The sequence below is a fragment of the Platalea leucorodia genome (genome assembly GCF_965183815.1).
Source record: "Platalea leucorodia genome assembly, chromosome: 7".
Classification (NCBI taxonomy): domain Eukaryota; kingdom Metazoa; phylum Chordata; class Aves; order Pelecaniformes; family Threskiornithidae; genus Platalea; species Platalea leucorodia.
This window is the reverse complement of record NC_138829.1, coordinates 65,720,444-65,746,757: the sequence shown is the minus strand read 5'-3', so window position 1 is coordinate 65,746,757 and position 26,314 is coordinate 65,720,444. Positions and strand designations below refer to the sequence as shown.

Sequence of the window (26,314 nt, the reverse complement as noted above, 5' to 3'; positions counted from 1 at the left end):
TTTGCCATGTGACACTGCATGGAATTTTAGAGCATCACTGACAAGAACTGAATGGCAAAAGATTTGCCAAACACGCACAGCAAAGAGGTAATTGCGGTGATTTAGCAGCTTATAGCCAAGACTAAGCATGTTGCTCTGGAAGACCACAAAGTAACATCTTACACTGATGGATCATCGTGTGACTGCTGACACACCTCTAATTTGTTCTTTAAGGACAAAGTTAGCCTAGAAGCAAAAAGTTGTCAGTGTTTCCGTCACTTTCATCCCTGCGATGAGTCTTGTATAACGCATCTCAAGAGCATCTGAGCTGGCTTCTCCTGTATTTTTGGCCCTCTCCTTTTGTGAACTTCAGTGACATTGCTGAAGACCAGAAGGGAGGGGATAAAGAAAAGCTTGGCATACTGCACCATAATCCAGTGTCAACAAATACAGTTGCTATCAAAGATCCCCGCACATAGACAAAATATTCTTCTATACCAACTGCTGCCAACAATTGCTTTTCACTCCTACAAAGAGCTACTCCGTTCTACTCAAGGGCAAACAGACGTTTGTAGGGAGACCTATCTAAAAGCATGATTTGCACAACATTTTGAAACCATTTGAGGTGTAGGCTGTTAGTACAATGAACAGTCAGAGAACAGCAAGAACATTTTCCCTTCTGTTTGAATTACCATTTTTTAGTAGCACATACCTTCTTCTTGAGTCTTCTCATCCTAATTTGTTCATAGCCAAAATGTTGACTTTTAGGTAAAAACTGAGTGGATCAAGACTCTTGAAATTTAATTTCTTAGCTTATGATTGTGTAACATTTCAATATGAATAAGGTATTGTATAATTTTATTTGCAATTTTCATAACATACTGTGAAAAGCTCAATAAAGGCCACAGCCTCATCCTCTGTTTTCTCTAATACAACAGTAGTGTGATTCCCCACCCCCAGTTCTGGGCATGCATTATTATTACATGCCAATTTAAACTTGTTTGCTTCAGCATGTGAGCCAAACTAGAGTTGGTAAGCTTATTCTTAACCCAGTCTCTATAAGCTAGTTATCTCCAAACTGTTTTCCACTTGCTGCCTTGTGTTTTCTTGAAGCAGTTTTTTGACAAAATAAGTATTTATGGAGTTTGATACAACCACTGGTCTTATCTAATGTTTTAATTCTTACACACCTATATTCTGGGCTCTCAGTGTTCATAAAATTGTGCAAAACCACAGAAAAAAGTGCACAGTTGGTGATCAGGAGAGTATTTTGCACCAGCTACTCCACAAATGACTTCTACTTTGTGAACTGAAGGGAAAGCAATCATTGTACTGGATTTTCTCATACTTGCTTCCTAAAGTTAAAACATATTACTTTCCTGCTATTTCCCCTATTGCGAGAAACCAGCGTACCTTGACTGCAGAAGGATCAAAGCCAAATTTTTCATATATTATAACTTTATCAAGTGAAATTAACTGGAGGGGAAAAAATTGCACTAACTTCAGAGCTCTGGTCTGTCCCATTACCACCATTTATTTTGTTTCTGCTTTTTTTGCTGTTTACATCTTTCTCTTTCCAGTCTTTCTTCCCCAGTCCTTGAGTCTTACTATCTTGCATTCTCAGTTCATATCAAACTTCAGGTCTCAGTCCGTCTTCAATGTTCCTCCATTTATTCTGTCCCAGTCCAGCCTAGTCTCCTCTCATTTTGTGTTTTCCTCCATTACCTTTTCCCCTTCTGTTCACCTTACTAAGTTTTGGCATAAATTCTTTCTGCTCTAACATCTGCTTTAGTTTCTCAGAGCTAAACATTTTGCAAAGCTCAAAAAGTTTTCCCACAGGGTTGCACTGTACAGGCATCAGCCTGCTTATGTTTCTGTTTAAAAAAAGATAGTTCAGACATCACTTGGTGCTTGGGGAGACAAGAGCCTGAAAAGGATTGGATAGTACCCGCAGTGTTTCTATGCAAATGACTATAACATAGCACATTATCTCTTTTTCTTAGTCATGGTGCTATCTGGAAAGTAAAGACAAGTAAAAATAATTAATACCCATCCTTCTTGGTGGCATAAATAATCTATTACCCACGAACACAAAATCTTTCTTCTACTTTTTTTTATGTGCTCACCATTATTTTTTGATGCTTTCCACTATTTAAAAAAAAAAAAAAAAATCAGTGCTAAGACACAAAACCACACTGAAAACAAACTGTTAAATACAAGTCTGACCTAACTCCAGAATACTCACCCTGATCCAAGCACAGTACACAGTGACCATATTTCACTTCACAAAATTAGCTTCCCCCTCCTTCAGCAAAGAGCCACCAAAAGAATGAAACACTGTGTAGAGTACAAGTTACCTCATGGGAACAAACACTGAACAAAGTAGAGGCTTCTGTGTACTTCACTGCGTTATACCACTGCAAAGAGCTTGTGGTTACTAAAAGAAAAAGCACTTACATTCACAGACATCTGATAAATATACAAAACATTAATTTACGAGAAGATATTCTCCTGAGACAGAAAACTATGGTTCCATTGCACGTCTCTTACTTGAGAAGCCACTAATCTGAGATAGGATGAGCCTGCACACTAAGGTCTTTCAAGCCTCTCTGCATTTTGAGAAGATTCAGATTAAAATCCAGATTAAAAGCATCTCTCCAGTCAGATCAATACATAATAATATTATAACAATTCCAGTGGAGAATTTCCAAGATGCTATAAAATATTAACAATACAAAGTAGCCCTTTGAGGGAGAAATTTCCTCAGCCTAACTATGTCACTCATAACCTATTTGCTGAACCATTTTCTGGACAGGCTTCCTAATATCCATTTGCTTGCAACAATAAAAGAACAGCTTTCCCCTTGGGTTTGCTCTTTTTTTTATGCAGCAAATGACACACAGAAATCATAGCCCATAAATGTAGCTCCTGGCTGCCAAAATTAAAAATTGCACTTTTACATATGACTTATATTTTCAGTAGGACACTTAGACAAAGCTAAGCACTTTTGATGTGCTAAGGACTTTTCCAAGGACTTCCTAATATTTCAAAATCCATGGAAAGCATTAGAAAGTAAGTAAATGCATCCTTATAATTTAGAATAAGAGCCATAGAGACCTTAAATATTCTTCCACTCGTTATAGTACCGTAACATAAAGAGGCTGTATAGGACATAATATGCATAAGCTTCAAAATAAAGAAAACAATATAAAACACGATAAACATAGAGATTACAGAAAAGAAAAGGAAATTACACAAACGGAAAATAACATTTTGGTCACAGTCCATTAAAGTGAATAAATAAGGAAATGTTCCAGTGATATGTTTATATACTTAAAATGACATGAATTCAAGATGACAAATGGCCCAAATGTTTATCCTCTATAGCTGGAGGATAATAAAGACAGGAAAACAAAACAAAACAAAGCATGTACAGAAAGGAGAATATTCATTGCAAATGACTGAAATATCAGCCTTTTAACTCCCTCCTCCACAGGCCTGAGAAGTCTTTTCATTAGCATACTTCACCGTTAGTGTCACTACACATTTATGAATACTTTGTAACTAAAATTAATGTACGTAACTTAGTCCTAACCACATTTCTTTAAGCACAACCGTGGGCTCTGCAAGCACTTCCCAGCTTCCAGATCCAGACTGCACAGGTGGCCACCATCCCATTCTTCTCTTTCAGACAAACCCAGACATGGTAAGAAATGTCACACATTCCAGCAGGTCCCTCAGTCTGGACAACCAGAGACCACACCACACACACTGGAGAACGTTCTTGGTCTGCAGTGTAGACAAGACCCTCTATTATCTGTATACAACGTGTGAACTTCTGTATTCAGGTAGTCAGTTTATCACATACATACAAAGGAGGCCATAAGTGTTGGGAATGGGGAGAGTATTCTGATTACTCAACTTTTAAGATTATTTATCAGCTATTGTCCTTTCTTAGCTCTGCTCTTCAGAGGTCTCGGAGAAATTAACACCCTGAACCAACAGCACACAACAAAAATTTCTGAAGTATAATTTGGGAGCAAATGTTCAACAAAGATCTGTTGGGTGGCTCTGTGGAGAGGACAGCATGGCAGCTCTGCCCAAACAGTAAAGATGTGATTTTGCCTTATCAGAACTATTTAAAATGCCATACATGAGAGATGAAAATGAGAGTCAGACATTAACTGCATAAAAGAAAAAGGCACCTGCTCCTTTGAAAACAAAAACTGGGAAAGTACCAGGGGATTTGTTCAAAGCAATTAGCAATTGTGTTATTATGGGAAACCTGCAATGATGTATAGCTGACTAGGTACCAGCTGGACAAGCAGATAAAGGGAATCTTTTTGTTCATGCTAAAGAATGAGAATCGGAGTCTTGATGCAATGGTATCAGAACTGTTCTTTGTACTTCAGGATTGCAGAAAGCAAACTTCAGAAGCAGAATTAACCCCATGACATCATGAAATCGTCATTTCCCTAGGATTTCAGTCACCACTGAGCATGTTTTTATTGACTATGCAAAAGCATGTGATACTTCCTAGGCTGGATAGCTCAGTAACTACAGAACATCTCAGTGAATTTAAAAGAAGTCTCTACCATCAAAAAGAAGAGATTAAATATCTTTCTGCTGACTAGATGAAGAGATAAGAGCATAGTCTATCCTCATTCGCACAGAAACACTGACTATCCTACATAAATAGAGCATTAACACAGTACACTGACTTAATAAAAAATCAGTACTAACAATCAAAGCATGAATAAACAAGAAGGTACAAAGCAATTCAATTGTCTGAGAATGACACGAAACTGTTCCAAAGCAAGAAACAGAAGAAAAAGTCCTAAAGAATTTACTAACTATTAAAGTTCAGGAAAAACTGTAGACTCTCCAAACATAAATTGATTTAAATGGTGAATAATTTATTTTTCCACAGTAAGTATGTTTATAGATCATAGTAAATTCACGTTACTGACACAAGAAACAAAACCTTTGAGATATGTTAGCGACAAAGATTTCTTAGAAGAAGACAAGGAATGCTTATATCAGAAATATTCTTGGGGAAAAGCAGAATTTTGTCACAAATCAAACACCAACCTTACATGCTGCGACTACCTCCAAGACAGACAGGAGAAAACCGTTACAGATAAAATGGTAGCAGATCATTATTGTGAAGCTAGTATGCAACTTACCCCGGGAAAAACTTAAAAAGAGCATTTGAAGTTGGCAATGAAAAGAGAAGAATATTAAGACATGAAAAATTAAACCCATCTCATGGTATGAGCTGCCTTAACAAGCCATTTGAGGATATTCTAGGAGGTGTTCAGATACAGTGGAAAAAACAGACTCTGGAATCCTGGAATCTCAAAGCAGCTCACTACTGAGCCGGCACCGCGGGACTAAAGCAGACTCCAGCTGGTCTGGGGAACTGGGGGTTAGATACACACATAGAGCCTTCCCTCAGCGCTTTGTGGGCATGTAGTGACTCCCTTAAAGGCCCTAATGACCAGGACCTTCCTCTTCCCCTCAGCTACGATGTTGGCATTGGAATGATACTAAAAAACCTAGAGAGACGAGAAGTCTCAATGAAGTATACAATGTCATTCCTTCCTGTGTCCACAATGAAATTTTAACTGCAAGTTGCGTGGTATCACCATCTTTCTTGTTCTCTAGCTATCAATAAAGGCGTAAGATGAAAATTTCTAATTTGAAAAATAGAAGCTTGTAATCACTGTCAAAACTAAGAAACTTTAGATTGTCTTTAGGATAGTTACACCTTTTCAGTTAGGTAATAGCTTTGTTTTGTCAATACAGCTGCTGGTATTAACTCATATTCATTACCTCAGGAAGCTGAGGTGTCCTCTTTTAAGTATGTTACTTGGATTCAGTAAAAGCTATAAAGAAAACTGTTGCTGTAACTTACAAACTACTATACAACACTCTTAATTCACCGTAGATTGACCGACTCATAAATTGGTTTGTTCCAGCATAATAAGTAGCAGTATAGGTTTGACTTTGACACTCTAAAGTACATCAACAAAGTGGTCTTAGGTTGAACACGTTTTACTGTGGGGTCTTTGGGGGATGGGAAACACATGAATTTTCTCCCATCATTTATCAGAAGCTTTCTTGTTTTACCTTTCAAAATGACGGATGGTAAAAAAATCCAAAATCTGATTGCTTGAACATTTTTAAATAACACTGCCTAATACAATACGTAATGGTTTTACATTAGGTTTTGGAAGTTTAAAACCGCTATGTTTAGACTCTATTTGCAGTATTTGCTGGTACCTGCTAACAGACCTATCAGTTGCAGACAGCATTTTCTCTCCAAATACATAATGATGCATGAAATCCAGGGGGCAAACAGCGTGTTTTTAGGTCACCGATTTGTCACAAGGCTATAAAACTGCTGGACAATGTAACTGTCTCCTATGCTTTAAGAAAAAAAAAATCACTCTCATGTAAAAACAGAAAGAATATAAATAAACTTGATTTCAGTAAAGTTTTCATGGGATAACTGTCTCATTTCTATAAGGATTTCAAGGAACCATGACGATTCCCATAGCTACAGTTGATAGAAAAGTTTGATGTAGAGTGAGTCACGTTGCAGAATGCTGTGGAACTGAAGAATACAGTTACAGAATTTTGTGTAGAGCCCAACGCCTGTAACAGAAGAGGACTGAAAAAAAATCTAAGCTTGGTTTATGCATACACCCAGCTGCACTGACTATTTTAACACCAAGACTTTATGTTCGATAAGAAGTTGTGCAACACACTGGATAGTCAAACATAAGAGTCAGTTTCTGACGTTCCTTGTCACAAGCATTTCAGGACTCACTGGTCCATGAGCGTAACTGAGGAATTGTGGTAGAATTGATGTGTTAGGAACAGTAAACCTAGCAAGCAAAGGTACTCTTGCAGCAGAGCCTCACTAAAGCAGCAGGCTATACAAAAACATGTTTCCCGTATGAATTATACCAGTACAACTGCACCAATAACACCTTGCAGAGGTGCCCTCAGGGACCTAAGTCTACACTGAGACTTGCTAGGAGCTATTCTTACTTTGCTACTGAACTGCCTCAGGATTTCAGCAAGTTATTCAACTTCTCTACGTGGTATTGTTTAGGACCTCCTCAACAAGGTAACAAACTGATGAGTGTTAAGGTAAGTGTGATTTGCCCTGGAAAACACCCTTTAAAAATATAGTATGTATCAGCTGCCCATAGTAGCGGGAACGCTTTTATGCCAGTATAGCCATGTCAACAGAGTAAAACTTTTCCTTCAATAAAAATATCGCAGGAAAATTTCTCCATTTACAGACAGTATCATACACAAGAGTTTCCAGGATATGGCTAATAATCACTGCTAGCAATCTGTGCTGGATAGGTTTTCCAAAATGAGGACTTAACTACAGCCCTTGTCAATAGCTGGTGGCAGCTATACAACCAACACTCCTAGACCTGAACGCTGATCTGTCCGTTTCTTCTCCTCAACTTTAGTGTTCAATTAAGACAGCCTTAGAGCTTGCTTTCTGTGGCAGACAGCATAAAAGAAATGCAGAATAACCATGAATCAAGCCCTACTATTGAACAGGGAATCATCATGTGAGGCTTCCTGGAATCACGTATACCCATAAGCCCATACTTATTCAGACACAATGCCCACTCACAGGCACGTATTCATTATCTGTGCTGTTTGCTTCCTTGGGCACAAGAGCACATTAGGAAGAAGTAACAGATAAACAGAAAAATGCTTGAGCATACACCAACGCGAAAACAGTAGTTTCCCCATTTGTATTTGATCTGCCTACTGTCAGATTAACAACCTTCATTTTCCATCAAACCAAGCACAGAGAGGACATTTTTCTTAGCAAAGGTCAAGTCCTAAATTCCTTGAACACCCTAACCTGTTACCAGTGAGTAAGCATTAACTGGTCTTAGGTCTGTGCAAATATTACTTGCTCTCTAGAAGACTAGAAAAAGGCTGAATGAGATTGCTTTTAATAACAGCAAAAACTAACATCCCTGCTTTCTGAATCAGAAATAAATTCAATGCCTTTACAGACGGGTAAAGAAAACTTCTGCTGAAAATCAGCACCATCGGAGACACAAATGATAGAACAAAATGCTATCTACTGGGGCTTTCTAATGAGATACAAACCTGGCAGAGAGACGCTGCACCAATTCCAAAGGACAGCAGACATCCATGTTTCTAAGCACGTTCCCTTCAGCCCCGAAGCAAAGAACACAGAATAGCAACAGGGTGACGCTACATCATCTGTGAAGTTGCTCAAATAAGAGGAACAGATTGACGTAGCAGCCAAAATCCTGCTCAACACAAAATAAAGAAAGATCTCACTGAGCAGACAGCCAGAATGTTCCAGGCAATAAATTTATAAAGACTATCAAGAAGTCAGCCTGGAAAGGGCAAAAGATTCCCAAAGGGGCGTCCCAAAGTCAGATGCCAGTAGAGCAGATGATTCTCATTGTGACACAGTGCAAATCAAAGCGTTAAGGGGATTTTAGGCTTTTGTCAGCCTGACAGAATAAAAATGTATGACTCAAAAAATGCAGCCTGATGTCAATCCAGATATTCAACATTTGTGGGTCAAAATTTAAATGTAAATTTTGAAAATAATCCATAATCTTTATAACATTGTCAAATTAAAATAAAAACAAACCACAACCAGGCCAGAAAGTGATTTAAGCCTGTATATGCATGCTTTTATACCTATATCTTACAAAATAAAAGTTATCATCATGTTACAAAATATCCCAAGGCACTTTTTAAGATTTTTTTTTTTAAACCATTAGCTTTATGGTGATATCCAGACTTTCAGCAACTTTAAGATTTGGCATGAAAGAAACAGTTCTGTTGGTGACAAGTCATTAGTTTATGACTCAGATAAAATGCAGCACTTGACATCACATTTTTTACATGGAAAAACTCATGTGGGCTACTGATTTACAACTCTGTTTATGGTTTAGTGAATGTCTTTATGCTTGTATTTGAGTTTGTGTGGGCAGAAGCATGAAATCTACACTTACCCTGATTTGTAAGAGAACGTATTTATTTAGGTGTCATTCAAATGAAACTGTAGGTCCTTGTAAAAGGTAAAGACAAGACAACTTAACAAATGGCAACACAAAAGAAAAAAAAAAACACAGTTGGGCAACATAAATTTAATGGCAACATACTAAATTCTCTAAGGTCCTTTGCTTTCAGCCTTCCACAAACTAATGGTTTTATTCCACAAGCAATTTTTAAACAGGCTAATACTTAATCCCAGACTGTAATGTTCAGTCACAAAAGAAAGAAGTCCCCCGAGCTGGGGATCCCCATAGCATAAGGGATATGAGCTGTAAGACAAGCTCATAAGGGATATATGAGCTGTAAGACAAGTGGCAGCTTCCAAACACATCTTAGGATTTAACCTACATTTGTCAACTGTTTTCTCCCATCAAATTTTATTTTTTATTATTAAGACCCTAGTAATTCACAATAACCCTTTCAACTGATACAGCCCCCTTTCTGCCTTGAGTCTTCCTACTTCTTACGCAGCTTCAAAGGTTCTGAACTGCACCTCACACAGAATTTTGCCCCTTCACACTGAATTTACCGGGGTGCTCCTTGATAGTAAAGGTTTCCTTTTTTCCATTTATGCCTAAATGCTCCCTACCAAAACTTTCAGCTTTTTTCTTCCTCTTTCCCTGCTACACTCACTCTCTTTATCGCTGACTTTATGTTTCTGAAAGAGCACATGACAATACTTCGTAAGAACATCATAGAAAAACTTAAAGCAGATAACATCTATGCCTACTTAGTGTTCCAGCACATTTGCTAGGAGCTAGACACAGAGAGATGTCTGCCTAAAAACTTTGAAGAAAAGAAATAGGATCTCTGGTTGTAACAAAAACATATAACTTAAATTAGATGCTTTTTTTCTTATCAAATATGCCAAATATAATAATATACAAATTTTATTTTCATGTAACACTTAAGTTTGAGAGAGACACTTCATGTGATACAAAAAGTTCTGTACTAGTGGAATATCTTAATCTGTTTCACTTTAATAAAAAACAATTTAACAGCATCCTCAAACTTGCTGAGATTGAAGAAGAAATTAAATTAAATCTCTGACCCTTACCAGCATTTTGCTGGTTTCTAGGCCAGTCTACCTGGATATTACATAGATAAACTGAATTTCTGGAAGTTTTCTATCAATAAGCTGTAAGATCTTAAAACAATGCTCTTCATGTGATAGGTAAAGTTACGAAAACTTAAAATCCAAGTAGGGCTCCTAGAAGAAAAATTACCAAAATACTTACTTTTTGTGCCTTTTCAGGTAGTCCTCTTGTGTAAAAATTTTTGCTTTATTATCTTTGAAATTGAGCTGAGCTACCTGGAATTTGTACTGTATTGAATACAGTGTTAATATCGCCTTTCTTCTGAATCTATCCCAGTGTTTTGCAGGTCAGTAACAAATCCATCACTGCTTCAAATTCTGGAAAATGTGGGCAATAGAAAGACATAGCAATTTTTAAGTTATGATATATATGTCAATACTACTTTATTCAATTTTACATGTGAGTGAACTGAGGCACACACTAATCACTGAATCTTAGCAAGCAGACCAAAACTGGATTCAAAGAGTATGACTTCTACTACTCTTCAACATGAAATCCATTAAAAATTACCTTGACGTATATATTTCTTTGCATCACAAGCTTTGACAGTTTTCAGATGCACTTATGTATGAAAATGGCATATGGAGTCAACCTGCACTGGTAGAGAAACAAATTTAAATTCCAGCCCAGTATTATCAGAATATATGAGAATATTTTTACCACATCTAGTCTATCTCATGATCCTGTTACCTTTCATCTTCCATATCTAGAATCCTTTTACTCTAAACCCCAAAATTCTCCCTCCTTAAGGCACAATTCCATTTACATAGATAAAGGCTAATATGATCAACCAAAAACCATCTAAATCCATGGATGGCAGACTTGTAACAAGTTAACACCCGGATAAACCTGAAGTCTTTATCTAGCCCTACACAATCAGCCTTATAGATTGACACTAACACTGAAAAAGTGAATACACACGCCTCACTGCTCTTCTTATATTTATTTAATACAAATTGATGTCACAACCTGTATCTCAAATATCTCCTCTCATGAATTATTCCCCTTCATTAATTCCACACCTTTCATCCTAAGCAGTACAAGCCAGCAGAGGAAGCCTTATTGAAGCCTCCTTGAATGATAGCACTTCGCAGTCTCTCTGTCATCATTGAGCCAATGTATGACTTAAGCAATATATATGGAACTTACAATGGCTTTCTTTAATGGTCAGCTGGAGAAACAGAAAATGGCACAGCCTACGTGCTGTTACTGCCACATTAGGATTAAAGCTTTATATTCCTGTGCTTCAGAATCCTGGGTATCTCCTAAAGCAAGCATAAAATTATTTCTTACCTCCACGGGCTTTTAATTATTTTCAGACAACTATTCCACCAATTCTTCAACATTCTTGGAAACAGTTAGATTAAAAAACATCCTGATTTACAGTCTTGTATTTTAAAGGGATACAGACATTTCAAAATCATATTTCTACCTGAAAATATGTTTTGCTGCTCTCTTTACCAGTACTGACAAAGGCGACTGTGAATAACAGACTGCAAGAGAAAACCCCCCACTTTGCTGCTTTGGATCTTTCGTGCTGTTTCTAACATTTGTACCCAGCTGGCTTCAGTACTTCATTATGCTAAGATTTTTTTTCTAATGACAAAATATAGCACAGCCATAAAAAAACTACTGCTAGGCCTCAAGAAAGTTGTGTATTTTTAACTTTTTTAGCTTAAGTTGGCTACTTATTTCAAGCCAGTTGTTTTGCCCTTTAAGGCAAATTTAGTTTCTTTTAGGCTTGGCTACTATTTGCCAAATCCAAGATTCTGACATAGCTTCAGTTTAAGAATGCCTCCAGTGAAACCAGATCCAAAAACTGTTTGAATCACTTTAACCACCTAGATCTACACCCAAATATTTATGGTGAATCTAGACTGTCTTCCATTGCACTAATCACTACCCTAGCTCAGTCCCAAAATTTATTTGTTTAGAAAGAGGTGTCAGCTGTTACCATACTATCCATCAGCTGTGTCAAGCCCCAAGTAACGAGTATGGTGTTGCTCACGATCCTGTTACTAATGTTAGTTTCTATGGCTCATTAAAATAATTGTTTTAGGTTCATGCCATGCCCTTCTGTGTTTTCTCTGACTATAATTCAGCTTTCTCACTATCTCTATTCACTGAAAATCTGCTGGAAAGCCAGTTAGTAATTATTTAGTTATAAATGATTGGGGAAGGAGACTTAAGCCTCTAGCGTGGCTAGCTGGGTGGCCTTAATTTGTTGCTAATGTTGCTGGGCTGTGACATACCGATGTACTCTGGGCAATAGCTCTGAGTGGGCAGAAACATATAGCAGATGATCTCACAGATCTTTTCTGTCTCATTGTGTCATAACTCAGCAATACGCAATTATTGTGCAGGACAGGAGCAACGCAGGCAGGGCAGCTCAGTGCCTAGGAAGTCTGCATGTCACATCTCATTTATGAGAAAGGCAACGTTTTCAAAAGGCTATCATGCCTTTGAAGAGGTTTGGAAAGAACAGTCACATCCTCTAAAAAATTCTGGATTGAATTCAGTCTGGAAAGAGAGCAACTCGACCGAAATAGAAGAAAAATACTCTCATCTAGCACTTTTTTCTTGGAAACTCTAAAATTCTGAACAGAAATAGATAAACCAACAAAAACATTCTATAGGCATAAGTGGTAATTTAAGGCTTTCTTTTAGGTATCACGAACTTCATTACAATTTGAAATCAGCATTATAAACTTAAGACACTTATTAGGCACCTGTGTTCTATTCATTATCATTATCCTTCAAAAAAACTCCAAGAATAAGTAGGGTGTGGTGTCACTATCTAGCTGTAGAACAAACAAATAATAGTAAAAATTTCATACCTCCTCCCTGGCAAGATCCATTGCCCTGAAAACACAACCAAATTTAAAAAAGAAAAAAAGTAACAGACTTTGGAAAGACATTCTAGTGACCAAGAAATTGTGGGGGTTTTTTTCTAAATGAAGTGACAGATTTTCAAGACTTTTATTTAAAATAACAGCTTCAGTAGCACGGATTTCTGGGTGGGGGGAGGCAACATTGTCTCGAGGAACCTGGGAAAAAAAATGTAATTATTGACTCCCCGAGATTGCCCTAGCCTGGTAACACTGAAAGCTGTCCCTGCTTTAATTTGTGTTTCAGCGCCCTTTGTCGGGGGAGGAGAGGGCTTTGCACAGCTTGAAGCCCGACCCGCCTCCAGCGCCTTCGCTAACTCACACACACAGGCGGGCCGCGGGCCGCCCTCACAGCGAGCGCTGCGCTCGGTACGGCGCTGCGCTCGCCGGGCACCGCACCCGGCCCTTCGCGACACGGGGAACAGCCCCGACATCGCTGCAGATGAGCGCCCCGCCCGCCAGGCTGCGCCTAACCCACCCCAGGGCCACCACGAACCGCCCCGCCGGGGCACGCAGGACCGGGGTACCGGTACCCCGAGACCGCCTCAGCCCCCGCTCCCGCCCCTCTCCTCAGGCCGCGGGCGGCGCACGCTCACCGCGCGCCGACCCGGCGGCGCCTCACGTCGCGCGCGCTTGGCCACGTGACCCCCACCTCCCTCCCCGCCGCTTCCGCCGTAGCGACCGGTGTCGCCGTTCCCCATCTCCAACCGGAAGCGCCGCTCCGGGCCGCCCGGCGGTTCCGCTGCTCTATGGTGAGCCGGAGGTGAGGGGCGGTTAATGGCCGCTACAGGCCGCGGCGCCGTCGCTGGGGGAACGCGGCAATCGGGTACCGGCGTCCCGCCGCAACGGCGGAAGAAAGTCCGCGGCAAGGTACCGGGGTAGCCTCGGGCCGCCCGAGGGGTCGCGGCTGCGCGGCCGGCAGCGGGAGGGGCGGTGCGAGGCGACGGGCCGCGCCGAGCGGCCAGGGAGGAGCGGTCCGCGGCCTAGGGCCGCGCCCGGGCTGCAGAGGGCCCTTCCCGGTGGCTCCCAGCCGCTCTCGGTTGCGGCGGGCCCGCTGCTCGCCTCCCGGCCGGCCGGGCAGGCTGGCCCCGGAGGGTTAGTGCCCTCCGCAAGAGCAGGCGGGCTTTCCTCGGGACTCGGGCACGGTTCTCCTCAGGCGGCCCTGGCGGGGGCTGTCACCCTTCGGATGAGGGTCTGCCGCGCAGTGCTGTGCAGCTGCTGAACACCCGCGTAACGTGTTCGGACACGGGCTCGCATCTGCGATTTCAGCACTGTTCTTTCCCTTCCACTTCTTATAAGCCACTGCTGCCAGCCTAAGCTGTAGTTTCCTCCGCCCTTTGTTTCCGCCTGCAGCAAGAAGCTAGAAAACCCTTGCTGAGTTTCTGGTAGTGCAGCAGGCTTATTGCGCACAAGTGCTTTGCTGTGCTGATCCTCATCGCTGTCTTCTGCTTTAGGTTATTGTGTTTGGTGCAGTAAACCCTTAATTCATGATTTCACAGGTGTGAATACAAGCCTCCATTTAAGTACATGGTTTTTGAAGCTCTCTCCTGTTTCTTCCAAAGAGATATTAAAGGCAAAAAGCTGTGTGCTCCTCCCAAGGGGAGGAGGAAAGAAATGCCTCTGAAGCTTCTACCAAGAATTCTTACAAATCAAGTGGATGAGATACGTAACTTATGTCACCAGCACACTATCATTTGAACAAACTGTGGCGATACACTTGATGTGCTTTCCCTCTGTTTAATATATTGGTATTTCAGGTAGCATAGTCATCTGTCAGAACAGATGCCTGCCAAAGATAGGAGTGTAATAACTTATTTCCTATAAAACAGAAAATCCTTATTTTTTAATTAGAACATCTTCCAAGAGTTCTGACTTCTAATGCATCTGCAAATTTTGAAAATTCAGGTCATCAGTCTTATATTGACCTAATGTGCTTCCTCATCTACACACATACCCCACCTCTCTCAGCAGGAATCAAAAGTACACATTTTAGCATTTGAAGCAAGCTTGGTGCATAGCCTACAACAGACTTCTTTGAATCGAGTTATTCAGTATTAGCTAAATTGCTGTTAAAATGTTAACTCAGCTGCAGTGAGCTTTGATCATAACAATTCCAGTTACCTTAGTTTGAAAGACAAACTTTGTGCAGGTAATGAAAAAAAAGATTAATTCTGAGTATAGCTGGTTTACTAAGATGGTAAAGTTCTACAGATGGTCTTTAATAGAGAAAAAAAAAAACTCATCGAGAGTCAGTACCACAGTAAAAGTACATAAACAGGTAAAGACACTGGAACTTTTATGTAGTAAAACTTAACAGAGCACTCTTAGTGCTCAGCAGGAACGGAGAATAAGAATCTTTAAAACTTCATTGATATCTAAACTTTACTCCTTACTTGTATTATTCAGTGCAGATCTGAAGAGCTGTGCAGGGTCAAAACTTCAGGAGAGGTCTTAGTTAACTTAGAATGACAGAAATGTCAATGAAGAAGAGTTCAGATAGCCTAGCAATTTAGGACTGGACTAGTTCTTAAAATACAGGATTTAGGTTTTGACCTGAGAAATCGGTGTTAAGTATTAGAATACTTAAGTCTTTCTATTTTCAGATAACTTGCAAAAAACAGAACCAAGTTTGCTTTAATTTCAGAATGAAATACGCACACTTTTTTTGCAGACTCTGGTGTTTATAACATTGTGCCTCTACATTTGGGACTCTCTTATTCTTGCTTTAATTTAAATGTGAAAGCTGGAGTATTATTAATAATAGGCTGAGAAAACTTGTTTAAAAATAATTGTTCAGTTATACTCGGTTGTGTCTTGAATCAGATATAAAATTATACTTTAAAACAAGTTTACTGGCCTGAGTATAGCCCAGCATATCATTTATATTTGGATCAGTTAAATCACTAGACAATAGCATGTCCTATGCAAGACCTTTAAATTACTGTGCATACAGTTTAATATATGGAAATGTGTTGCATAATTGCTTCAGATATATACATCTGTTTCAGAAAAACTGAAGTATTACAATTGAGGATTTCTGCACTGCTCCAGGCAGTGGCTTTTCAGAGTAATTTTTAAAAGTCTATTAACTTCTCATTGTTCTTTGTTAAACTTCTGCACTGTGGTGTTCATATTTCCATTTATTGGATAAACATACACATTTCACGTCATTAGGTTGTGTGTGATGCTGTTTGCTTCTATTTTATTGAGAGTAGCATCCCAGACTTTTTCCATTATACAGTTGGCTGTTACTTTTATTGATTAAAAAGCCATATTACGCTGTTCAGTGGTTAGCACAAATAACTGTGTTGTGGTTTAACCCCGGCCGGCAGCTAAGCACCACACAGCTGCTCACTCACTCCCCCGCAGTGGGATGGGAGGGAGGATAGGAAGGCTAAAAGTGAGAAAGAAACTTGTGGATTGAGATAAAAACAGTTTAATAATTTTTTTTTTAATCGTAAGGAGAAAAAAAAAAAAAACACAAAGAGAGGAAAATAAAACCCAAGAAAAACAAGCAATGCAAGTGAAAACAATTGCCCACCACCAACCGACTGATGCCCAGCCAGTCCCTAAGCAGCAGCCACCTCTGCCAACCTCCCCCCGGGTTTTATTGCTCAGCATGATGTCATATGGTATGGAATATCCCTTTGGTAAGTTGGGGTCAGCTGTCCCAGCTGTGTCCCCTCCCAACTTTTTGTGCACCTCCAACCTACTCGCTAACGGGGCAGTCTGAGGAGCAGAAAAGGACTTGACACTGTAAGCACTGTTCAGCAGTAACTAAGCCATCAGCATGGTATCAACACTATTTTCAGTACAAATCCAAAACATAGCCCCATACAAGTTACCATGAAGAAATTTAACTCTATTCCAGCCAAAACCAGTACACTATGCTTTTTAATTTGTCTGATTTTTGTCTTTGCAGAGTAGTGGGTAGGTGAACATTAAGATCCCAGTCAGGTTATATTCATTGTAATTAAGGTTCTCAGAGGTTTTGAAAGCAAATTAATTCCTTTCTTCTGGTAGAAATTTGTCCTTTATGTTGCAGTAGAAAATAGTGCAAGATGGGCTCGGACTCTGATATTTTAGGGCCAGCATTGAATTTGCAACAAACAAGACCACTCTGCAGTAGCTAGCTTTGTATTTGGTAATTGTATTTGTGTTTAAATAACTGCCCAATATTTACATCAAACAGACCTGGCACTCAGTCGGAGAGAGCTGCCCACAAAGGCCGCATGACCACAACTGCATACATCTAGAACCACTGATCTGTGTGTTTACCACAGGCTGTTTCTTGAAAAGGCTCAGGGTGATTCTCTGAGTGTTGACTTGCACCTGGCGTACACGGGAAGAACACACAGGAAAGCACTGTTGGATACAAGTTGCTAACAGACATCAGACAGCCTGTGCAGCCTACCTTCAGCAGCATTTTTTCCTAGAAACTACTTGGAAACAGGATGGGTGAATCCTTTAGCCAACAGCAGTCTCTTCCTGTGGGCCGTCTTCACAACTGGTGTTGACTAGCAGGGACTGTGCCAAGAGGGGGTGGCCCCAAGGAAACCGATGACCAGAGCAGGCTGCTGTCTGAACAATTCATCCACCTCGTACCTTGCATCCAGGTTGCTTTTGAGAAAGTAATGCTACTAAACATTTTTAATTGATACTTATTGTAGCTGGGAAAAAAATGCCTCTGAAAGGAACAAGATGCATGGTTTAATTCCAGAATTAAATTCAGTGTGTTTTTAGTCTTATCTAGACTAGAAGGCTATCATTTCTTTACATGTTTTTTAAATTACTTAAACCTAGTCTATCAAGACTACAGCTAAAGGTTTGCAGCACAAATCTGATTGATTTTAATGCTTTCTCTAGGGTGATCTTCGTAGAATCTACTAAAGACTTCAAAGAACTCATTTTAGGCAAAATAGGTGAAATAAGTTCTTCCGGTAAAGTAAAATGGATCCTTGTTCAGTTGGAGTTCAGCTTCAAGCTACCAATGAATGCCATAAGACCTATTATACCCGTCACACTGGCTTCAAGACTAAGCAAGATATATCTTCATCTGACCTACTGTTACTTCAGCTTAGAACGGGAATAACTCTTTCAGAGAACAATACAATCTGCTTCCACCATGCAAAAATTTACATTGAAAGATTTGAAGACTTACAAAAATCATGTTGTGATCCCTTTAATATACACAGAAAACTATCAAAGAAAAACTTACGTGCAATTGACTTAGATGATGCAACTTTTCTAAGTGCCAAGTTTGGAAGACAGTTTGTACCTGGTTGGAAGCTTTGTCCCAAATGTATGCAGATAATAAACGGAAGCGTGGATGTTGAATCTGAAGATCGCCAAAGAAGAAAACTTGATTCGGACGTATGTATATGGATCAGTTTTCCCACCTCCCCTAAGTTCTGCAAGCTATTGGAATTGGGCTTTATACAAGTCCTACATAAAGAAATTAATTTTTTTAATAGAAATATGAAAGGGTGTAGTCTTTTAGATGTGTGGGAGGTTGCTATATTTAAACCTTTATTTGCAGGACCTAAAAAAATCCTCTTCCCTAATTAAATATTATGGCCTTTTAAATTCAAATGATTGTGTGTACTAGGGTGACTTAAAACTCGTAAGTGTATGTAAATACCAGGCTGCTGCTGGTATTTTAAGCTGTTACTAAAGCCTTACAAAAAACAAGCTTGTGTGCTTAAAACTGAACACTGCAAAGGTTGCTTCTAAGGATGTTGAGATAAACTGCTAGTTTAATCTCTTCAGTTTAAAAAAAAAAAATCCACTTTCTCTAGCAGTTCATTACCAAGTGAACAAGCACTGAGATGAATTAAGTGTACTCTTGTGGTGGTGTCTGAGCTGTGCAGGCCATGGCGTTTGTGCAGGGGCAGTAATGAACTGGTGTGGGAGGATAATGCTTTAAGTGCTGAGTTTGGAATACAGCTTATACGTTGCTGGGTGCACTGTTCAAGATGTATGCAGGTAATCAGTAGAAGTGTGGGCAACCAAATCAGCAAGAGCTCATCCATATATGCCCTGTAGCAAAGCAGAACTGCCTTCTAGGAGCTGTTGTCCCTTTCAGCCCATGGGCTGTTGCCCAACAGTATTTTTCAATTACATGTCAGTATGATTAGAAGACTGATAGGGAGTGAAATTTGAAAGCATTGATTAAAACTGCTACTAGAAAGCTTGTATTGTTGAGTTTTGAGACTGGTACAGTTCTCCGTATAAAAATTTTAAGACTTAAGTTGTTTCTCCTGGGAAATCCAGTGCTTGGAGTTCAGCTCAACAATTTACCTAAGTTATTACAATATCCTGGCTTGACTGGACATTTTCTCATGAATTTAGGTTTGTATTTGTAATTAAATGAGATTTTCTGTCTTTGTTCAGGGACGTACAGCTAAGGCTTTAAAGTCTCTACAGTTTGCTAATCCAGGACGACAGACTGAGTTCACTCCTGAGACCAGTAAAAGGGAAAAAAGACGACTGCAAACAAAAATTGTATCATTTAATTCAGACAGGTGAGCTGTTTCCTGTATTTACATTATCTTTAACTTTCAAAAAAAAAAACCCTTTTTTTTTTTTTACTTCAAAATAAAATAGCCTTGATGGTCAGTGTTGCTGTAACACTAACATTTTCTATATGGATATTTGCATGCTTATGGATTGGTTTTTTAGTTTTGAGGATGTTAAAGCTCACTCTCATTACTGAGATAAACAGAAGATAAGGTGTTAGCACACAGTCCATATTTCAAGCAATTAGAATACAAACAAGTATTTGGTAAGGCATGATAGGCTAAATTTGAATACAGTAAGATCAAGTAGACTAGACTTAAAATATTGGAGTTGTCATCTTTCAGTAAACTCAGTAATTACACTTTGTAAACAAAAGTTTGCAAGTTAGGACCTTACCTTTCTTTTAAAAAAGGAAGTTCATGTCCAAGTTGGACAATACTAGATAACAAATTACAACCTTGTAACGTGACTGATTATAAAATCACACTGTCTGCAGAGGAAAGATATATGCAGCTGAATTTTGCCTGTCATTTTCCACTACAAGTTTGGACCAATTCAGTCTTGTCCTGGTAGGAGGGTGATAGAAGTCCCAGCTTTAACTAGTCATACAATATGTATTAAAACATGCAAGAAGGATCACATTAAGACCTTTCCCCTGCTCTCCACCTAAGTTTAACTTTACAAGACAGGAACAGACACTAGATGTGCTGTTCACAAACTACACATCCTTTTCCCCGCCATTTGTTTCTTCTACTCAGTTTGGCACAAGTTGCAAACAGGGAAATTTTGGCGAGATGTTAGGAAAACTTTTTCTATGTATGTAATAAAACACTGGATCACAAGTGATGTGGCATCTCTGACATTAGAGCTATTCAAAACTCAACTAGATGCAGCCCTAAGCAACCTAATTGGAGTTGACCTGGCTTTGAACAGGGGGTCAGACAAGGTGACTTCAAGAGGTCCCTTCCAAACACGGGTTTTCTGTGATTCTGCAGTTTAACAGAACTGTTACAGAGATGGGTAACGATAAAAGCATAAAAAATACTTTTAAATTAGGATGTGCGCACCCTAAATGATTCTACATGACCTCCTTTGAATTACAGCTACACCTTACAAAAGAAAAGTAAATTAAGGGAGCATTTCACATCATCTGAAAGGTAATCTGAAGTTTACTTCATATAATTAAGAATATTCGTAAGTTGTTGAATAAGTGTACTACTGAAGAAATAAAAACTTCCCGTTCTTGAAATTATTTCAAAAGCACTATAGTGGAGATACAATTAGGACTGAGAAGTGTTGTCAAATACGGTAACATATATCTTTAAATTAACATAGTGTTAAAATGAACACCTGAAGAAAGCAAACATCTGTCCACAGCTATTAGCAGCTTGGCATCAGAATAGGTGGATTTTTTAACATGGAAATAACTGTTGTTTTTTTGTTATACAGGCAAGTTATACCAGCCAAGAGTAAAGTCTACGATAGCCAGGGACTTCTGCTTTACAGTGGGATGGACCTCTGTGATTGTCTTGATGAAGATTGCCTGGGATGTTTCTATGCTTGCCCCAAATGTGGCTCCAACAAGTGTGGAGCTGAATGTCGCTGTGACCGCAAGTGGCTATATGAGCAAATTGAGATAGAAGGAGGAGAAATAATTAGAAATAAGCATGTTGGTTAGTGCATATGTGCATTGTTTATCCTGAGTATATACTCCATGCTTTGATTAAACACAGCACAGTCATCATTTAGTGGTTTAATGAAAGCCATTGGAATTTATCACGATCCACATGATTAATGTGCTTTTACATTCATTTTCAGTATGATTATGGCAATATTCTTAATCATACTACTGTTTTTTCACACTTCATTCTACCTGGTACTCAGTCTTGTTAGTCATCCAAGTAAGTTCTCATTGAACAGTTTTTCACTGTATTTAAGTACAAGATGCTAAATTTTCATGTGACATCCTGAACCACTCACCATCGTTTCATATACTGTTTTGTATAGTGTACCATCTCCATGTATCCCTCATTTTTCCTTTTCTGATTCAGGATCTCATGGTTTTGAATCTGTTTTCTGTGAAACACTCTGAAAGTTCTGGGTGAATTTACATGCAGTATTAATAAAGCTCTCTCCAGGATATATAGTGAATGCTCTATCTTCTATAGATTATCCCAGCTACATCTGATAAATTCAATCCTGTTTGCTTAAATAGATTCAAAGGCATTTAGGAGTTCAGATCCCATCCAAGTTACTGAGATTTGAGATCAAGTTATTCTTATGGATTCAGGCCTCACTATTAAAGTGTTATTAAACTGTCAAGGCATTGAAAAATATGTTAAAGTATTTATGATACTGTTTTGTTGGTTTCTGTATAACACAGTTGAAATAATTTTGCTGTATTTGTTATCAGTCTGTAATTGGACTGGTACTTCAGCAACCCTCTCCCCTTTTTTTTATTTATGCTTGTTTTTAATGTAAATGTTTACATGCAGCTGAAATGAATTTGAGTGTCTCTTCCCAAACTAAGAATATCCAGACTGCTACAAGAAAAACCCAGCTGAATTGAAATTATGTTTGGTTGATGCAATATCTATCCTCAGAACATTAAAATTTTACAATATAACAAGATTTATGGAAATAAGATTTCCTAATTGAAATCTTAGTAACATCAAATGTTCTTCCTTGGTATTTTTGTTGTGTTTTGGATAAATTTCCTACTTCTGTGATAGACTTGGAAGATCTGCATGTTTATTGGGTCACATTTATTCAAGAATACTGTTAATTATTGATTTCTGAAGACTTATTTGATAAAGTTGTATAATCTTGCAATTTGTTTAGACTATTTTCTGATAAGTGTCATGAAGGTTGCAGTGCTAAAATCCAAACTTATGCTTTGAGTTGTACTGACATCTGCTGGTCCTAGTAAAGTATAAGCATCAACTTACACTACATTTTTATTAATCTGCTACAAAATTAAACAGACTTTCTGTTTTTAGTCAGAGCATTGGCTGTTCTTCCAGTGGATGTCTCTCATTGGCCTTGGATTCCAGCCACATTTGTCCCAAGAATCATCAAGTGAGTTTATTTAGGGAGAGCACCATGCTCTTTACACACAGTGCCACAAATGAGTGATAGCCATGGCTTTCCCTTACATGCAGGTGGCATTTAATACGTTTTACTTTGACGACAACAGAGCATGCTTATCCTGACACAGCAATTAATCTTGTGTGCTTGATCCACATTTGGAACCATTTCATCTCTTAAGCAACCTTTTGAATTAGATGAAACTATAAATAGATAGCTCCATGAAAGCAAGAGCAGAAAAAGCTGGTCCAATCTTTTAATTTTTATGTATTTATTCTTTTTAAAATTAGACCAGAGTCAGCAGTACCGATTGTTAATAAACTTAACAGGCTTCCAACTGTTTGATAAATATAACTTATCACATAAGTCCACAGTTAGACTTTGGATTCAGTAACTGAAGTGAAATGCAAGTCTACCCGTAGCATAAATTGCCTAGAGCATCCCATTATTAGAACTGTATTTCTCCATCTCCATCAAGTCTCCAAAAAGCATAAATAGTCTCTCATTTTACAGACTCACTAGCAATGAGTACTTTCCCAGAGCACTCAAGTTGTTTCCTAACAAAGTGCATAGGACTGCTGTTTGACTAAAAACCTGTTCTAAGTACTGGCTGCTGTTGATGATTGCTATAGAAACTACAGGACACTGAGGTTTTTTTGCAGTAGAACAGAGCTTTTTGGTGTTGGTTGTTCACATGTCCTGCTTATATATTTAGGGCATTTCCATTTAGCTGCATTTCCCTAACATTCCTAGGTTGTAGCATGTTATGAAGTTCAATAGTATGTTTTTATACACCTCCATGCCCCTCCTCACCTGTTTTTCTGTTAAAGGACATTGTTGCAAGTCAAACTTCACCATCTTGCTGGATTTAAAATGCTTACAGCTATGAATTCCTCCAATTTTTTTCTGTATGTTTTTATAAACTCCGCATGAACTTATCCCATCAGCATAATACACAAACTATTTTATCACCATCTAAAAGTGATTGCATATTGTTCCCAATAGCGTATATAGTTCCCCATCTTTCAGAATTGCACTACAACTAAGCCTGTTAAACAGTACGTTCTTTTAATATAGCCGGAGGAAACAACTACTTTCCATAAAAGCCAAAGTGCATAAACCACGTATAATAACCACTTTAAACTCCGCGTGCATTAAACAGAAAAGCCAACTGCAGATATACCCCAGTTACCACGTTAAAACTTGCCTTTTGATATTAATTGCAAAAATCAATGCCAAGACAAAGTTTACATATTCAAAAGACAGAAATCAATGACAAAGAATCTGGTTTATGAATAATACATATCCCGTGGATCAATTTGAGTTTATTGAACAGAAGCTCCAGATTTGTGATCTCTTAAGTACAGTGTTAAGTACTGTTTTGGTTTCTTTCTCACCAAGAGCAAAATTCACATCAAGTTTAAAACATGGTCGAATTAAACATCTTGTAAAGTCAGTGAGAGTTCTTCTGTAGACCTTGTGAAAGTTACCACAGAACTTTGGGGTCATATCTGAGACAGAATACATCCTTTTTTTCCTCCCCCCCTTAGCAGAATTGAAAGTTTCAAACTGATGAAACGTGCCCTGGGATGCTTTCTGTTAAATACTCAAATAACAATTGTAAGTATTCAAATAACAATATAGTACAGTCGGGCAATTAACTCAGAGAAGGTGTTATATTGACATTTTCAGCATGTATGCTACTAAAAGGCTTTGGGAGATAGATTATAACCTTAGACACAGCATAAATTTGGTTTTCTCTTCATCAGCCAAGTTCATAACTCTTAGAAACTAACATAAGGAGACTAACTTTGGAATCTCTTGGCTGACCATTCAAGAGAATAGAAACAACAAGAAGTGGGCAGACCTATGCAAAAAGCATAAATCCAGAATTCAGAATTAAAGCCTCTAATGTGGAAAAAAAAAAAAAAGAAAACTAAGGTAAGGTGACTAAATTTTTTTTTTTTCCTGATTTTAGACCTGTTTTAATGTTCTTTTTAGTCTTTTTGTGTAGGTGGTTCCTGTATTAGCCAGAATAGACCAATAGACAACTGCACAAGAGCTGACGCCGAAATCCCATAGTGACACAGCTACACAGAGGTTAAGTGTTCAGGGGGACATCTGTCACTTGTTACGTGACAGAAACAGCTACAACTTGCTGGAATCAGCATTAAAGCCTTTGAGTTCTCCTGGTCTCATGAAAAAGCATAAACATACAATTTCCACTTTCAATTACTTTGTTTTCCTCCAAAATTAGAGTCACCTTTTTGGTCATATTTTTGTCTTAATAAATGCAGAGTTTCAGCATTTTTCAACTGATTTCTCCGTGGAATATAGGATGTACAGACATACAGTAACTTGTCCCGCATGATCCGGATAATTTTCCCCAGTAATTCTTCAGCAAACATTCTTAAAGTTTTATTCACCTTTATACTGACTTCTAACCAGTCAATATCATACTAAGGACAACTTTATTTAAACAGGCTAAACAGTTCTCTCCAACTTTAAGTTACACATGCTTTTAAATCCTGCTAATAGTATAGAAACAGCTTATTAAAAGGATTATATTTGTATTTAAAGATATTTAATTAAAAGTTGCATCTCATATTTACCAATGTGAAAGCCATAACCAGAACTATTCTTATATTCATTCAGTGCAATTATTACACTTCAAATTAACAGTTCTCCTCCGAGCACACGTTAAAAAATATTGTAGGGAGGTGTTAACGATTGCAAGTAAACTGCCCAGTTCACTCTTTGGGGTTTTGTTCGAAACTCATTATCCTGCTCTGAAATAGGAAATTTACATTTTAAAAGTTTCTCATACCCAGCAGAGGGCATCAGCTTACTGCAAACCTGACCATGAACTTCTGGTGCACCTCAGAGCAACGCATCCCAGTCATCTGAGCAGAGGGGATTTCATTATGGGACAGATTCAGGAATCAAGCCCAAGACAAGAGATGCATTACTCACATCTGTGAGGGTGAAATACAGTGGACTCGAGTACAAGACTAGCACTTAATTTTAAGAGAAAAGGATTTTCTCTTTATGGTCTTTGTAAAAGCTTCTCACCCACCCCCTTCCCCCAAATACCTTGCCAACTGTTAGTTCTTTAAGTAGAGATCAACACAGTTCTTTATAGACACATTTACAATTTCCAGTGTTCACTCTGAAACCTTGGTTTAAAGCTTCTACCTGAGGATTCCCTTAGAAATTCAGTATTAGGTAGCCAAGAAACCCACTCACAGCAGGGCCCTGCACTCATTAGGAAAGCAGGAGACTTCCTGACATCCCCACTGGTGCTACCGCCAGCGTGCAACACACAGCTGAAGAACCGCACATGTCCTCTTTCCCAGACAAACGGATCAAATACTCTGACAGCATTTTACCAGAGTAGCTACAATAGCAAGCAGAAGAAGCCTGGCGTAAGCTGTGGTAGGCCAGGGTGGGGAAAGACAAGAGGGGCAGTTGGGAGTGGGAAAAGTTTCCCCTGGGTCGCCTACTAAGTAGTGAGAAAATTGCCCTAATTCTTCTCGTCTTCCCCCAGCTTCTTTTGGCAGCCCTTCACATGTACTCACCAGCAAATTAAATCTGTATAGCACGCTAAACGACTTGCCCTTCTAGCCTCTAGTTAGGGCAATATTAACAACTAGAGTG

The 26,314-nt window shown here is 38.8% G+C and overlaps 1 protein-coding gene across 7 annotated transcripts; it reads left to right on the top strand.

Annotated features, from left to right (window-relative positions):
* The first annotated feature begins 13,746 nt into the window (after positions 1–13,746).
* Positions 13,747–22,517, top strand: ARL14EP (ARF like GTPase 14 effector protein). 7 transcript variants are annotated; one of them, XM_082317713.1, is made up of 5 exons: positions 13,747–13,921; positions 17,244–17,667; positions 17,918–18,424; positions 19,445–19,575; positions 21,020–22,517. In XM_082317713.1, exons 3-5 carry the CDS (start codon positions 18,002–18,004, stop codon positions 21,246–21,248), a joined length of 783 nt encoding a protein of 260 aa, XP_082173839.1. In that variant the 5' UTR covers positions 13,747–13,921; positions 17,244–17,667; positions 17,918–18,001; the 3' UTR covers positions 21,249–22,517. The 7 variants fall into 7 exon arrangements, with proteins under 7 accessions (XP_082173839.1, XP_082173838.1, XP_082173837.1 ...); XM_082317712.1 differs by having other exon boundaries at positions 17,244–17,682; XM_082317715.1 differs by lacking the exon at positions 13,747–13,921 and adding an exon at positions 13,980–16,701 and having other exon boundaries at positions 17,244–17,682.
* The last annotated feature ends 3,797 nt before the right edge of the window (positions 22,518–26,314 follow it).

What these genes read in the sequence shown, in the direction of transcription:
- ARL14EP (XM_082317711.1), top strand. Translation starts at nt 18,002, where the DNA reads ATGGATCCTTGTTCAGTTGGAGTTCAGCTTCAAGCTACCAATGAATGC. An exon ending in GAAGAAAACTTGATTCGGAC is followed by an intron (nt 18,425 to 19,444) that starts GTATGTATATGG and finishes GTCTTTGTTCAG; the next exon opens with GGACGTACAGCTAAGGCTTT. An exon ending in GTATCATTTAATTCAGACAG is followed by an intron (nt 19,576 to 21,019) that starts GTGAGCTGTTTC and finishes TTTGTTATACAG; the next exon opens with GCAAGTTATACCAGCCAAGA.